General features: G+C 40.1%; 1 protein-coding gene across 8 annotated transcripts in view; it reads right to left on the bottom strand.

The window, feature by feature from the left end:
- Positions 1–17,007, bottom strand: part of SYNJ2 (synaptojanin 2) — a 70,120-nt gene that overhangs the window by 27,397 nt on the left and 25,716 nt on the right. For 3 of the 8 annotated variants that reach the window (XM_072035947.1, XM_072035946.1, XM_072035948.1), the window contains 5 exons: positions 8,529–8,612; positions 6,756–6,816; positions 6,480–6,537; positions 3,807–3,903; positions 224–396 (listed from right to left, as the gene is read on the bottom strand). In XM_072035947.1, coding sequence (XP_071892048.1) covers positions 224–396; positions 3,807–3,903; positions 6,480–6,537; positions 6,756–6,816; positions 8,529–8,612 — 473 coding nt within the window. Of the gene's footprint in view, positions 1–223; positions 397–3,806; positions 3,904–6,479; positions 6,538–6,754; positions 6,817–8,528; positions 8,613–8,843; positions 9,062–17,007 lie in introns of those variants that run through there. The other 5 variants (XM_027454406.3, XM_072035949.1, XM_038177450.2 and 2 more) reach the window with 4 other exon arrangements.

The raw sequence follows: 17,007 nt of genomic DNA, 5'->3' as shown, positions 1-17,007 counted from the left end.
ACAGTGTCAGCAAATGCACGTACTGGCAATTTTCCACATTCTAAACAATGCAGATGCTTTTCAGATAAATAATCTATTTAGCACTAAGACTACACTTTATCTCAAGATTATATTTCAAGATCGTCATTTATGTTCACGGTCCAAACACAATGATGAACCAGGGAAGGCCAGGAGGGGTGATGCTGCCTGGCTATGCTTAGACACAGAGGCGGGGTACACTCACCGTGGACTTACATTCTCGCCCTTTGCAAAGATGCCGAAGTCTTCCCAGTGCAACTTCAGTTGAGGCCTCAGTAAATTTTCCAGTTTTTCAGCTTTCCCACCTTTTGCAAATTGGTGGTAGTCAAAGTTTATCATGGGAGTGTCTGCTGCATGAGAAGAGGCCCATAGCAGTTTCTGTTTAAAAATTGAAAGAAGAACACATCCTGCTCAAGCCACAGCATAAGGATTGATGCCAGCATGCTTTTCATTGTTGGTAAACTCCAACAGTTTACCACAGTTTTAGTTTTGACAAGTTGGAAGTTTGAAATACCAGATATGGAAACAGCAGTGAAAATTCCCTATTTGTTTTCTTTCTGAAAGTAAACTGGTTTGTTAGACCCCAAATTTCCTGCAAGGGAACTCGAACTGTAGCTGCAAAGTTTGCCTCAGAACTGCTGCTGTCTGTGCCCTGGCTGGTGGCAGCCCTGCAGCAGTGGCCTACTACCTCTGTACAAAAATAGTGGTGATTTGGGCCAACTCAGGACAAAGGCCCTGATAGGAAGGATATCCAGAGCTTCTTAAGGTATGTGAACATAACCATGCACAGGTTTATTTTGTAACCATTCCATAAGTGTCAAGACATGAGAAAATGTGGCCCTAAATTTAGGTGGAGTGTGACTGGGGAGGAAATAAGAGAGAAATGATGTCCCAAGAAACATTATAAAATTTTGTGGTAAACCACAAAAGTGAAAGAAGAGACATAAATAGCCTCATTATTTCATCTCCTATTTCTATGATCTCACATGCATTTCCGTAATCACCACAAATTTCATTAATGTATCTGTAACAGATACGACAATAATACATCCTGCTCTTCGTGGCAAAGCCAGTGAGAATTGTTATTTTAACTCTAACTATATAAACCTTTGTCTATGCCCTTCCCATCTGCATGTTCTCATCTCAAGAGATGGATCCTTTTTCCACTTAGACCACTAAGACCAAAAACCACTCTGATATTATGTTAAGAGTGTAGGTGCAGCAGTTACACCAGTGTAATTGTATCGAGTTAGCCCTTTAACCTTCCCTCCAGAAACAAATCTAAAGGTGTTGTGTGATGTTTGGAGAGGAAAATGTAAAATATATTTTATTACACTTTACAAAAGTGAAAACACTTTTGGAATTTGTTTTGTTTCTGTCAACACCCCAACTCACTGCTAGAGCCACCAGCAATGCGTTTACCCTCAGTGTAAATCATGGTGTACACTACAGCAGTGCTTTTACTGTAAACATAATTACATCTGTTATGGGTGATGCTTGTAAGAAGAACAGCATTACTGGGAACACTATTGATGTCTGGCCTGGTAACAGTTGATTTGTGTAACAACTGAAGTTAAGCTGGGGATTTCCAATTTTTTCGTTTGCTTCTGTCGCATAACCTAATGGTAGTGCAGGCATTCTGAGCATGTGAACTCAGTAGCACTGTCAGTAATTGCAAGAATATTTTGATATTTGGAACCAACTCATATAAGGCATGTTAAGATTGCAGCAACCTTTGGGAGAAGAGTAAAAAATACAAGCATACAAGGGAAGATGGGGAAACAAAGAAATAAACTAATGACAGGAAAGAAGAAAAGTTTTAATTCCTGGTGATTTCCCTATAATTTATTTACTTTTAAACTAAGCTGTTTAAAATCAAACTAAAAAATAAATATGCTTTCTAATAATTCATTCATTAAATCACAAAGGTAAAGAAAAGACTATGAGTTGGTCAGATTCAGTTGGTGCAAATCTTCACTTCCCAATGAAGTCAATCTAACCCTTTTCATCCAAGAAAGTGCTTTCTTTTTTTTTTTTTTTTTAAAGTATAAAGTTTAACAATTTTTTATTGATTTTTGTTTTTAAAGATCTTTATTTAAAGGAAATGAATGAATGCAAGGTGTTTACTCCAGAAATGTCCTATTTCTGACTTAATTTCAGGCTGTATGATAATGACCAGAACACTGTTTTTAAGAACTAAAATATCTGATAAAATATTGGTATTAAATTTTCAAGCAATGCCAGGTTTGTATCCTTATAGTTATTTCAACGTTTTACTTATCATCTCTTACCACTAAATTCCAATGTTTTTCCAAAATAAACTATAACAACTATTTTAAAGAGAACAAAACCAATAGGCTATCGAGGCTTAGCTGCATCAAGCAGAAATTCAGTAAAAAGCTGAAATCAGAAGCTAGGACCCGACTTCATTTCTGTACCTTCCTCACTGGCTCACTAACTTCAGCCACTGTCTGTGGCCGTATTCCATACAGGGGGCACCTTGATTGAGTCATTTTTCAGTGGGGAAGCTGGTGATTCCTACTCGCTCTTTCAGAAGAGGAGGAAATGGTCACACAGAAAAACTGCCATTAAAATGCTCCTTGTGTCAAGTACATTGTTCAAACAGAGAGGTAAAATAATCAGTAACTATAACTTAAAAATTTTCATTTTGCGTAATTTCACAGAGTAAACATTTGAACTCAGAACTGTTGTATCAGTCTTTACCAATGATAAATAAATGTAACACTTACTATAGGTGTGTACTTATAAACATCCTTCATATTATTCTTTGTAAGATATACTCCAAAGTATCTAGGTCTGACTTCTAAAGCAATTAGGCACTTAGGAGCAGCCTCCAGGCAGATGCAGGCAGCTGTGCACTTGCACAAATCCTACTGAGTGAAAATCCCTAGCTTCAAGCACACGTTAGTTTTAAAAATCTGGCCATCCTGCACTAAAATTCAGTGCAGCTTTAATTCTACAACGCCTGACATCCTGAAAAGACAACACAGATGCTTTCAGGTATTAGTTGTGCCTAGGGACATTTAGAGGGAAGGAAAACCTCTCTCAATATACACCAGGCTGTGATTTGGTGCTGTGGCAGTTAGTCCCCATCACAACCAGTACTAGAGAGCTGTTTGCCATTACAGTCAGAGCTTCTTCTTAGTAAAGTAGGGTCAGGGACTGGCCAAAAAGCAGTTCAGAGAATCATTGAATCATAACGGTTGGAAAAGACCTCCAAGATCACCAGATCACCTGGTCCAACCACCCCCTTACCACCAATGTCACCCACTAAACCATGTCCCTAAGCACCATGTCCAACCTCTCCTTGAACAGCCCGAGGGACGGTGACACCACCACCTCCCTGGGCAACCCATCCCAGTGCTAGTTCTGACAATCCCATGAGGCACCTGACTACAGCTCACTGCATTGGTGTCTACATACATGTACTATGACAAAGCTGACCAAAATTCATTTTTCCAAATGTGCACTACTTCTTAGGACATTTAGGGCTTTGTTTGTTTGTTTATTAAAAAAAAAAAAAAAAAGTCTGGTTGAAGAGAGTGTCTACAAACATATGAGGAAATAAGCAAGAAGAAAATGCTGGAAATCAAGCCCCTGAGACTATGAAGCATCATTCTCCTGTATCTAATATCTAGTAAAGAGAGAACATAATTTCTTCAGATGTAGTATTCATCATGTACTTGTCCAGAAAGGGAACAGAATACGGAGGCTCCAGAAGTCAGCAGTTTAACGAAAATAAGTAAATAAATAAAAATTGCTTTTACCTTGAAAGCTCTGTTAAGCACCTCCTCTCCTCCTCTGCTTCCCAACAGGTTAACAATCACTTGTTTTCCATACTGCTCTTTCAGAAGGATCATATGCCTACAGCAAAAGTAACCACAGTAAGTACAGAACATACAGAGCAAAAGTATGGAACACTGCCTGCTACCTTTTGCAAACCACAGAACTGGAGATCTGGTGGAATGATGGTTGGCTAGATGGTTGTTCCATCTAGCAGGTTTCAGCCACAGCAGCTATCGACATCTTCCTCAGTTTCCTTGCAATCAATTATTCAAGTGCAAGTTGTGCAAGTATGAAATGAAGGAACACGGTATTTTGTGCTACAAATAAAGAAGCATCTTAGAAAGCAGGCCCCAGACCTTTTATGTCACTGTTAGCTTTGATACTGTCCTTGCGTGCACCCACCTCTTGGCTCTCAGCCTGGAGGCTGCACAGGAAAGACAACCAGAGAGGAAAACATGTTCCAACAGGGATTGTCCTGCATCTTAGGGATGAGCCAACAAAGAGCCAGTGGCAGCAATGAGGTCTAGGACTCCAGTGTAATGGACAGAGAGGCGCGAACATCTCATAGGTGACAGGGCTCAAGTATTTCTGAGCTACTGCAACCCTGAAATAGTCACTCGCAGCTTACTTTTAATTATGGAGGAATGTTATTAAACGGAAGTACTGCTACAGTGGATCAGACCAAACGTCCCTTTAGCCAAGTGGCCTGGTCCAGATCCTTCAGGACAAACACAAACAGGAAAAGCATAAAGTGATATTTCGTCTGGCATGTATCGCCAGCCTGACACTTAGAGACTCCCAAGTCAAGAGCTTTTAGCCAGATACAGAGGCACCCATTCTCTCCTCAGCACATTCTTTTCAATTTTGTATGCATGTGCTACAGGAGCTGTGCTAGTTTATTAATAAACAATTAGATCTCAAAGACATCTTATGCCACATACTACCACCACAGTGATACTTAAGAGGAAGATGGATTAAGAATAGACAAGAAAAATAAAATATCCCACACAAATAAAAAGCTATTGTATACTGCAAAGTGACAATGAGTGGCCAAGTGTCAGAAAGTCAGCAAGCACGCATGTTATAGCATGTGTCTTTAAATCCCATAACCAGAAATAAGCCACAATAAAACATGGAAATAGAGAAATTAAAGAAAAAGTTAGCAGCACATGTTTCAAGAAACATGGAAAATGTATTCTCTGGTCTTGTTTGTGCTTCTGGTTCTGCAGCCAGTTCTCTGCATGCCAGCTCCTCCTATACATTTGCACACCTCGGATCACACCATAAGATCGTGTTTCTCCACTTACGTTATTTCTGAAGAACAAACCTGCTGACACTCAGGTCATCTGCTTGAGTACTATGAGAAGAACTCCCCAAGGGTTTATCAGGAAGAGGGGATGAAAAAAGATCCACTAACAAGATTGCCATTCCCCTCTCACAGTGCCTTCTCAACACATTAACCTATCAGATGGAAAATCTAACAGGCTAAACCCACTCCAACACACTGCAGCAGGCTGTTAAGTCTCAGTGCCTGTTTCCATCTAAGTAGTTGCTTGTTCTTTGTCCATTTCCAAAGGACTGTCTTTTGCAGTTCTGTAAGCAGAGAGATTCTTAACATCACCTAAACTAGAGGCTTTTCTGTGTACAGGGAGAAGAAAGAATAGTGTGAGCTGATCCTCACGTTCATGTTTCTTAGAAGAAACTCATTCACCAGTTGCACTGAGATCATGGAGATCAAATACTCTGAGCTAAAAGGCATTACAGAGTTGTTCCTTGCTAAGGTACTCCCAGTTTGTTGGGAAGCACAAAGAAGACACTAACAAGTCACTGCTTTCTTCTTACATGGATTATCTCTGCTGTGGAATGCAACTCTCTAAGATGAAGATTCAGGAAACTGGCAAAGCAACTTAACATGGCACCAGATGACAGCAAGATCATGAGCCTCAAACACATTTGAATTCAATAGGATTTATGAGTCTTAAAAGAGCTTTCAGAACCCGGACTAAGTCCCTTTGGAGCAGGGACTGCTATGGTACGTAGACCATTTAGATTCCAGTCCCTGTCTGGGGTCCTTCCGTGCTGCAAAACTATTAACAGTTCCTAAGATCATGTTTGGTAAAAGTTGCAGTACATGGAGCCATGGAATTAAGAGGACTCATCTAAAAGCACTTTTTAGCTTGGACATAAGATCTCATTTGCCAAAACCAGAACAAAACAGAAATGAACCGCATGACCTGGCACTTAAAAGCTGAAATATTCCAATAGGCCAAATCCTTCAGGCAATGTTTTCACTGATGTCCATGGGAGTTTGTCCTTAAAGGACAGCATTTCAGTCAGATATTCCAAGAAATCATGCTGACAGATGGATTTTTTGCTGTTTCCAGCTGCCACGCAGTCTTAATGGCTTAAGGTTTACAAGCCAGTCTCTGGGTAAAGCAGACCATCAGCATGACAGCATCATGCAACACTGGTTAGAGAATAACATGCTGTTATTTCTGTGTAGCAGTGCAACAGTGAAAAGCAAATCCTGAATGGTTTGGAAGCAGTGTTTAATTTTTAATTGCCTGGCTTACAGAGGTAAAGAAGAACACATGCTCTGCATACTGTAAGTGTAAATTCGCATTTGTTGAAATGTTACAAAGGGTTACACAGACCTTTCTTTTTCATACCACCCAGCATTTCTCAGGTTTCTCAGAAAGAAGGTAGGAGACCAGATTGTTTCAATTAGCATTGAAGGAGGAAAAGAAAACACATAAAAATAAGTCAGTAAATAAAGTAAACCCACGTAATCCTGCAACACCTGGGAGATCGGCTACATCATATAAGGGATGTTTCACACCTCTGAGGATTTACTAGGAAGGCATGAAGTTGTGGAATCTTGGTTAAATACCAGGTTGCTGTGTTATTGCCAAAGTTGAATGAAGCTTACCTGTCAAAGGCAGGAGCATTAGCTTCCAGGCCTCTGTTAAGCCTTAGATGATGAGAACCCACCTAAATAATGGAAAGAAAGAAATTTGCTGAAGTCCTAAATCACTAGATGTCTCCCTTTTTCCTTCAGAGAAAACATTTCTTTAACAGCACCAGATACCCCTAACAGACTCCATACACCCACACACATAATATACTTAACACAAAAGCCACAGCTTTTATTAGACAACATTTACAGTTGCAAGTGAAAACAGGATTATTATTAAGCAAAGGGATATCTACACATCTTTTTTATGGCCAAATAAATCATATCCCCTTGCCAACTTTCTCTAGCAAATATCCCACACTGTATCACATGAATATGCTGTGTGCCCAGCACTCTTCCTGCCCTTCAGTCACCAGACAAGGCTGCAGTTATGCCATTTGCCTGGACTGTGTGTACTGAATTATTTCATTGTTCTGTTATTTACAGAAACTAAAAATTATTGGAACAGTCCTTTGAAAACTTGATGGTTAAAATCCCATACCATCAATCTACACTGCTAATTGTTTTTAAGATCACATATTGTTTTCTGTACACCATCATCTTTCTTTATTTTTCATGAGGTTGGTTTACGCAATTCTTCACCACCAGATTCACCACCAGTGCCAGCACACTCCCATCCAAGGAGTAAGAGTCACTAGTATTCACCAACATAAATGAAAGCTGCATATTCTAATCCAGATTAAGAAAAAATGCAGGTCATGTCCTTGCTAAAAAGTTGAAAATTCTGTTTAACCGAAGATGCTGCACACAAGCCAAAAATATTTGGGGAAAAAACTCTCTGACTTCGTAACATAGAGAACAACAGTGCTGGATACAGCTACTAGATGGGAAGGAAGCATGCACAGTCACAGGGACAAACCTCCTTTATAAAAAAGTATTGCCCTGGATGGTGCTAACAGAGGGAACACAGATCTTCTAGTCATCTTTTGTGCTAAATCCAGTAGTCCTGAATGGTTCTAAAGTGCTAGATTTAACGATAAAAAAAAGTATCAAATGATCTTTGAAGAATCTAAAGAGAAAAAAAAAGTTATATAACATCTCTCCACTAACACATATGCATACATGCGCGTACTCAGTCTAGTTGCTCATCCCTCTGCTCAGAGAACATGAAGCATGCTAGGATGACTCTTATTTGCTACAGTTGATGCATTTATCTCCTGATGAAACACTACAGCTTTGTCTTGCAGAAGATCAGATCATTACTGTATGATCAAAATCTAGCAAACACACCACCCAAACATTATACTTTACTTGAAGTTAAAGTACTCCTGGTATCGATAGAGACTCCGATTTTATTCTGCAGGTCAGTATCATGAAATAGCAGAATGTTCCTGCTAACCAGGCGTTTCAGAATGAAAGGTTATTCCAAATCAAATAAAAAAATACTACAAAGGCATTGCTGTAACCTGCAGTTTAGGACATCAAGACACAGTCCCTTACATAGACTTTCCTGCAGAGGCACACAAACACATGAAAATGTTAAACCTCAATAACTATAGCTATTTGCCTGTTGGTGTTTGTTTCTTTCTTTGTTTGTTTTTTCTTTTTTTCTCCTGTTTACCTAAGCATGAATAATTTCTTACAAAGTAAACCTAAAAAGAAGTAGTTCAGCATTTTCAAAGAATGAGCTCTGCATCTTATTTTAAAAAGTACATAAATTCTATGAAACTTCTAAATTATAAGTAGCAAGAGAGGTAAGCAAGGTAGGCTTTTTGATTTAGTTGTTTACCTGAAGCCCTGGTTGCTCCCAGAACAGTGGAACAGAACCTCTGATCTGCACAAAGGAAGAGACGTCATCATCCAAGTAAATTGTCTGAAAAAAATAAAATAAATTGAAGGAGTTCTCCAGTTAGAGCTATCAGTCTTTGTCTCCTTCATCAAGTGACAGCTTAAGACACTGAACACGAAGGGTAAAAAAAGTAAACGGTGTATCTCACTGTATCCCCTTACCGCTCAGCCGCTTTTCCATAGTCTCACACACAGTGGAACAAAGCACACCGTATTTGCTTTCATGTCATCACAGCAGATTCAATTCACTACTCACCAGAAATAAGAGAGAATTTAAAACACCACTGCTGGCAATGTGGAAGGAATCTTTCAGCCACGATGAAGATGGATTTGATCTACCGGTGAAGAGACTCGGGAAGACCAGGACATAGTCTCCCTCTGTCTCCCTCAAAAAATTGAACTGCAAAATGTCATTGCTCCTTGTGACCGGTGATGGGTAATGTCAGGTGTGGGATAAGCTTATCCCTTGCTTTATTTACTATTTCTTATTTCACTGCATGTCCTGCATGTCAGAGTGCCCAAACAAATCTCAGTGAAACCAGCAGCTTTGCCACTCCCATCCTGAGATACAGCGAACAGTATGTGATCTATTTCTCTTCAACAAGGTTTCTAGTGAGAGGCTCCAAACTCTCCATTTTATTCCCAGACCAGACTTCAACCTCTCCCTTTATATTTTTTTTATGATCACAGCTAACAAACTGATTTCTAATCAAATTCATGTGAAGTACAAAGACAATTTCCCCTTTACCTTCCCCCTCTGCCACCCCCAAGCAAAGCACTGCATTACATGTTAACTTAGCACAAAAGGTACTATCTTCAGACAGGGCATAACCACAGAGCAACTGTGCAAAGCCTGGCTCTCTCTCCTGGCCTATACTTAGCAGTGGAATCCTGGCTGTTTTCCACAGGCGACACACGATACGCATCTCTGTTATCTCCTACATCGCAGCGAGTCTTCTGCAGCCCCGGCGAGGCATGGTATCCATACAGGTCACCCAGGTAGCTGCTTCTCCAACTGCATCATATCGTTTAGCACAACAGCTGCCAGCTGGCTGGTATCCCCCAAAAATAGAAAAGAGCATGAAAATGGGCTCCCATACCACTTTACTGGGGCTTGTGCTTTGGGATTTGCCACTAGGTGTTCTGGTTGGGTGGCTCAAGAAAAACGAGGTTCATTTACCTGAACCTCGACCTTGATGTTACTCCCAATGTACAATTTTTAAAGCTACACATATGAAAAGAAGTATGTACTTACATTAGAGAGGTAGGTATTTAAATATTTAAATATCCTGCCACAGTTTTATCTAATTAATCTTCACAGTATTTTTGCAGAGCACTCACAATTGCCCCGATTTCACTAAGATGAAAGGTTTAAGTGGCTTTGCCAAGAACACAGTGTTCGAATGACAGCTAGCCCAGATGTACTGCAAAATTGTATGTTTTTCACCTCACACCAAGGAATTAAGAACTCTTCTATGTTGCATCTCATCCTCCTACAACTCCTGGAAGAGAGGGCAGGTGCTTCACATTAATTTGTTGCTGACAGAAGCTTCCTTGCGAGGCCTACCTCACAGCTTCAGAAATATGGGTCTAAAATACACTCTCATGGCAAAATTTTTTTAAATTTGCCTGTACCTGAATGCAAGAACTAATTACCATGGCAACACTCTTCCTTTGCATTTCTGTGCTCAGAAGAGACAACAGAATCGAAATCCTGGAATATCCGGAGCTGGAAGAGACCCACAAGGACCATCAAGGCCAGCTCCTGGCTCCATGACCATCCTGCAGGACTGCTGGAGGAGTGAGCAGGCCCACCTTCTTCTTCTTCATTTCCTCACTGAGACAGGCTGTCACAAGGTGAGTCAGTGACTTCTGAACACTGAATCATCATTTCATGTGCAGCCACGGACCCTCAGGAGACAACTCTAAGGTAAAGTAAATTTGTGCCATTCCGCTGACAGCCCCAGCATTTTCCTGACTCATACTAAGCAAGGATCTGGTCTTGAATCTACACAAAGACCAGATAAGACTGGCTCGCTTCAAAATTTGACAATAATCACCTTAGTGATGAGTTGAAACAAAATCTTAACACTTGACGATGATGACTACAGGCAAAGCTTCACAGGAAGTACAATCTGGCCACTCAAACAGCTTACCACAGGTTCAGTTTCCTTACAATCTTCTGGAGCATCCTGGTTTCCACAACTAACTGAAAACTTGACAGCTCAAATATCTCTTTGGCCATCTCTTTTTAAAGTTTCAGCTGCAAATTCTCTAGACCTACTGATTGAAATAACAATAATTCTAATTTTAATACCTGAAGTTTAACATCTTCCTGGGCTATATTTTAATGGCAAGTATTTCATCACAGTTTATAGACCGTGAGTACATCTCCTGCCTTCCTTATGCCAAATGCAGAAGAAAAATACTGACCAAACATTTCTGCTTTTCCGCATTAATAGAATTTACATTCTGCTCATAGTTCCATTTACCAGTGATTCAACATTGTCAGATATAACAGATGTTTGTTTCTATTATTATTCGCGTTTTCTGTTCACTGTTTCTCACCCATTACCTCTTCTGTTTTCTGCTCTATTAAGTTGTCCATTGGAGAACCGAAAAAAAATTTATTCCAACTATGTGTGAATCATTTCCGTCACGTAAAAACACGATGCCCACAACCTAATGTGAATGATGGAGGTCCTCTGTCAGGATGAGGTCTAATATAGAACTCCCCCATGATGATAAGGCATTTGTTAAAAAGTGATATATTTATGCACATTAACATGTAGCTTTTAGCAATTCAGGTGAGGTTTTTGAACTGGGAGCATGGCCTCTTCAGTACAGATCACTCACAAGAAAATTCTCCATATTAACACTTCTTTTTTTTTTTTTTTTTTTTTACAGGGCTCCTCATTCTTTTCTCTGGAGCAATTCTGTGGTCTTCCACAATTCTCTCACCTCATTCTTGTGACCCAGATGAATCGAAAGTTATTTTCTTCAAAGCTGCTAGTGAGTTGGAAAAAGACCTAGTATTTTTTTAATGAGTGGGAGGGTAACACCATTTTTGCAAGTCATTCCTTCCTAAACAGACTGTAAACATTTTATTAGGCATTACAACTGCGCAAACCTTCCCTGAATTTCAGCAATATCCATTGTCCTTCATTCACCACTACAAGGAACATGACCCCTGATCCTGACACTGCGTTCTGCTATGCACACCCCTTGACCCTAACAATAACAGTGGCAAGAACCATCCCACCAGCAGACGTCCTAACGGAGCAGGTTCAAAGACCAAGACGAAGGAGGCTTCCCAGTTCAGAAACAGACATTGTCTTAACACCTATATACACTATAATAAAACACACTTTTTAAACTCTTAAATTAGCACTGATAATACATCCAGGTTAAAATTACACTTATAAATAAAAGATTTCAACTCTGTTGCTTATGTAATTCTAACATTTATGCATGGGTAAGTATAGAATTTATTTTATCTTATTCTTCCAACCCTTGATCATTCATGCTGTTTTCTACAACCACACATCTGTCAGTTCTGCATTTTTCGTCATTCTGATTTTGACTTTATTGCCCTGTGCCCTGGCAGTTCCATTTCTCGTATTTTCTCTTATTCTAAGGCAGAAGATGAACAGTGCTTTAATAAAAGAAACTATTCCTTCTTAAACAACTGTTTATTTCCAGAATTTTCCTGTCCTCTATTTTCCTTAAGTCACAGACACAAAATACACCCAAGAAGATCACATGGGTTTTCCTCTAAGCATTCAACAACAATCACCTACATTTTGGACAACACTTTGCCATTAGGGTTGATACATACTGCTAACGTTATGTCTTTGTCCTTAGGCTTCAAAGAACTACCCAATTATGGAATCTTATCTTTTGTCTTACCTCCAAAATGACAGCAAGCTGTTGCCTACCTGTCCCAGGGAGAAGGTTAATTTCCATCAAATCCTCAAAACACTGAAGGAGGACTGCTTCATTGATCTCAAAGGGCTTGGCCCACAGAACAATCCAATCCATTTAGCTGGATGGATTTTCAGACACGTTTCTTGCAGTTTCCAATCAGACAACATAATAGCAACTGGATGCTTAACCCATGTGGAGGACCTCTTTGCCTTGATAATAAATTCCCTGTCCTCTGACCTGTGGTGTTAGAAATTGCCATGTGTTTCTTTTGACTCCTGCCATCTTAGATTCTTTCTGTGGCTTCTTCCTCTGACCCTAAAGGGTGCTGATAACTGAGGAGGACAAGTTTCTCACCCTTTATATTCAGTTGTATAGGGGCAGACCTCACTCCTCTGATCCAAGCACCTCTGCTGGTACACAATGACAGCTCATGCTTCAGGTACAGGTACTGCTTGTTTGCTTCTTGGTCAAAGGTAGTATCTATTTCATCTAGCCATTGTTCTAATCCCAGTGTGCTGCTCCTGTTCATTGCTCAGGATAATATATTCACCAACCTCTATCTGTCATCCAGCTTCATTAGAAGGAAACAATTATCCAATCACAACTTCTAGTGGCAGAATTCATCACATATTCAAGGGATACAGACAAAACACATGCTTGCACGGCTTTTTTTCTGAGATCTCCAGCTCTGCCACACAACTCACAAAGAGCATGGATAACAGATGGCCTAAACATACCTCTCCATGAGTCCCTTTAACTCAGACCACAGGATCCAATGATATACTTGCCAAAATAATCTTCTTTGTCCTGCCTGGGGCCACAGTAAGACTGGATCCAGAAAATAAATTAACCACATGATTGCATCCATTCCTCTCCTGGAGAGCTATCCAACATGCTCTAAGAGTTATTGTGAAATGGGGATCATTTTTCTTAATCAGCGTCCAACACTTTTTCTCAAACTGGTATAAAGGGAAAGTTAATCCAATTCATGGGATTTCTTTTTGATGTCTGTCAAGGTTTCCATTTTAAATGCTTCATCAAACAGTTCCATGAAGGGGAGAACAAATGAAAGCATTCATTAATCTTCGTTAAATTAGAGTTGTTCCCCTTACGTCATATGCTAAGATATTAAGAGCTTACCCCCACTCTTTGGAGGATAACTGGGGAAGGAGAAGAAATGTAAACAGTGACAGGCACACAACTAAATGAGGAAAGCATGCCTTCTCAAGGTTATCAGCAGAGAAGAATTCAAAGAATGTGATACAGTCTCAACTCAGCAGATGCGGAGGTGATGGGAAAGGAGAAATCCTGGAAAGAAAACTTTGTTGTCAGCAGGTACCTCTCAAACATGAACAAAGCAAAAATTTATTAACTTATCACTGGGAAACTGATTTTACAACTTTACTTGAGGATTATCTGCAACACTGCACTTTGTAATAGAATGGCAGCCCCTTCTAAAACTGGCAACAAAGCTGGAAGTACACATCACAGGGATTTCCAAAAAGCCCTCCCTTCATGCTTTATTTTTGTCTTTCCTGCTTTTTTTTCCTTTCTTTTTTTTTTTTCTTTGTAAAGAAGCAAGCCAAATGATCAAGAGATCCACTGGTAGAGGGTTGTTGGTTCTCTTTGTTTTGGTGCTTTATTTTGAAAAGCAAAAGTGAAGTGAGATATTTAACTTTTTCCCCCTTCTTCTCAAACACTCTGAGTCACAGCAGTTCAGTGAGCCCACAAAAAAATGACTCATTGCAGAGCTGAAATGCCACAAGGCTAACTCAGTGGGAGACAAAAGCATACCATCCATGCATAAAAGAGCTGCCTGGAGATAAGACTAATTGTTTCTCCCTCTTCTAAAAACAGTAAAAATGTTAGAAGTAATTCCTATAAAGGGGGGAAAAGTCCTGGCTTTTCAAAATCCTAGGGTGCTATTTATCCCTGAAAGCACACAGCCAGCATGCCATTATACTGTAGAGGCCCCAGCAAATGGAAACAAAATGTTATGCAGCCAAGATATTACCTCATAGGCGATTAGTCAGTAGTCTACTATGAAAGTAGGAGAGAGTTTATTCTAGGACTCTTCCTTCCTCAGCTAAGAGGGTGCCAGCTTGAACTAGATCTCAGGCATCCCGGTGGTTAGCCCAGCTTTGCTTTCTTAGGACATTTAGCTTGGTAGAGCTAGTGTTTATCACCACTAGCAACAGCAAACTTATTTTCTTCTTTAAAAACAAAGCAACACCAAAAAAAAAATGAAAACACAATCCTTTAAAATTGAAAAGCCTTGTGATAATTTTCAACCTATTCGAGCCGTTCACCCTACAACCATTTCACTCTTGCTCTTTTTTTTAACCAATTGCAAAGCTCAAAAGCCTTCAGTCCTCCCACCTCACAGCAGCCCCTGGCTGAACTGGAACAAAGCACAGCAGCTCCCGTGAAGAATTTGATCCAGCCCCAGCAAAGGGAAGCATTAGCAACCAAGTGCTGCTTTGCCTTTCACCAGGAGCCAATCCTCAGGGTTTCTGCTGTGATGCAAAGGCCAACTTACTTTTCATGCTAATCATTTGCAACATAATGTACTCCAAGAATGTAGTTCAATAGAATGAGCAACTTTTGACCCAACCCGTGAGCAGGATTGCAGAAGTACTTCCTATAATTAGACAACTGTTAACTGTAGGGCCACAAATGTGAGACTGACTTAAAAGAAAGCTGACAACCTTCTTTAACATTTTCTTTCCTTTGCATTTCAGTGCGAGAACATTCTTCAGATCCTGTGGAATGCACTTTGCACTAATGCTCGTGAGAAGGCACTCAACTAAAATAGCAGACTGTACGAAGTTATTAGTTAAATGGCACACATCCTTTCTTCTGTTTCCAAGTCCTAGAGGAAAATTCCACTTTTTGGTGAGCAGACCTATCTGCATCTCCCAGTGTGTTTTGAAATGACTTTCTACAAAGATGTAGATGCTGCAGGAGTCAACTTGAAGTTTCTTTGGAGCAGAGGCACAAAAGAGAATTGTTAGCAGAGAATTCCCTGGCTGGCATTAGAGACCCAAACGCTGCAGGGGAAGAGTTTGGCATCCAACAAGCACAAGTCATGGAAGCCTGAACACTAAGTAGAAAGCAGCCAGGCCAGCCTACTGAAAACGCAGGCAAAGCAGGAAAAGAAGGGATATATAAGTGACAGAACTGCGTGAGCTGCTACACTCGCTCAATGCCACGAGGAAACACTAGTGCTCCAGGAGGGACACTTTGGAGACAGGTCATCAACCTCAGCAATCAGACAGTCCTACAGTGACCCAGCTCTAGCTCTCCTGGAACAAGTAAAGACACAGCTAGCTTAAGAATCTGTATGCCTCACTCAACCATGTCACATAGACAGGTTTTACCAGCCTCCCCTAAGTAATCTACTTCAACTGTACCTGTACACACATATATAGACACAAACATATAGAAAAATATATTATGCTACATACACGGTTTTGTAGAGCTGCCCAGAAGACACTGAAAACTAAATTTTATAAGCAGATCCTTGCCCTTTGTGGAGAACTCCTACCAGCCATTTATCTATTCCACTTATGGAGACATCTATTTCTGTATATTAAGTATGATGGCTCTGACTGCTAGTAATTTCTGTTTCTGTTCAAAAAGGAAACCACTCATTTCAGCTGGCACAAAAGATTTCAGATTCTCCAAGGTCCAGTGCTTTTTGTTCATTTTCAAAGCAGTAAGCTAAACCATGTACAGTAAAACCAACAACCTCTGTGTTATTTTGCTTTGCTCTGCCAATCAAGGGAGCCTGCTGGGTGTATTTCACCCATATATTTCAGCCTCATCTGGAAATAAGGTTTCTACCAAAAAATTACAAAACCTGTGCCATACCATCTCTCTCTGAGGGAACTGACCCACAAATTAAAGGGGCATATAAAGCAAAGTCCATTCCAAAATGAGTTGCACTGAAATTTGCCTGACTGTGAGAAGATTGTGTTTTTCCTCTGTTTTCTTTACTGGCCAAAGATGACTTTCCTCCTAACGACCACAGCTCTGTCTCTGGGCAGCTTTCTCCTGCCTGGTATGATATATCTGAGCACTGGGAGAACATTTCGCCAATGTCCTCTAGCATGGGAAGAATGACAAATTTTAGTAAAACACTACTTTAAAACATACATAGAATGTATAAAAGCATGACGTTTATTCTGGAATAGCTTTTAAAACACCCGTTTGTTTAACACATGGGCCTCATGACTGATACTTCTAAGCAGGTCTCTTGTAATCAAGAACCTCCTTGTTACACATGTTGGTTTCACATGAATTAACACCCACAGCTCTCTGAGTAATTCAAAAACCCATGTTTATATTTCACCACAGTATCAAATGGCCGTGACTTGCACATTCAGGAAAAAATCAAGAGTATGAATGAAAATGCTGTGCATGGAAAGGCCAGAAATACAGAAAAGGAACAGATTGCAAAGAAATGCTTAATGGGCATAAATAGGCCTGTT

This window comes from Anas platyrhynchos, chromosome 3 (genome assembly GCF_047663525.1).
Source record: "Anas platyrhynchos isolate ZD024472 breed Pekin duck chromosome 3, IASCAAS_PekinDuck_T2T, whole genome shotgun sequence".
Lineage (NCBI taxonomy): Eukaryota > Metazoa > Chordata > Aves > Anseriformes > Anatidae > Anas > Anas platyrhynchos.
The sequence above is the reverse complement of the archived record's forward strand: the minus strand, read 5'-3'. Positions and strand labels throughout refer to the sequence as shown.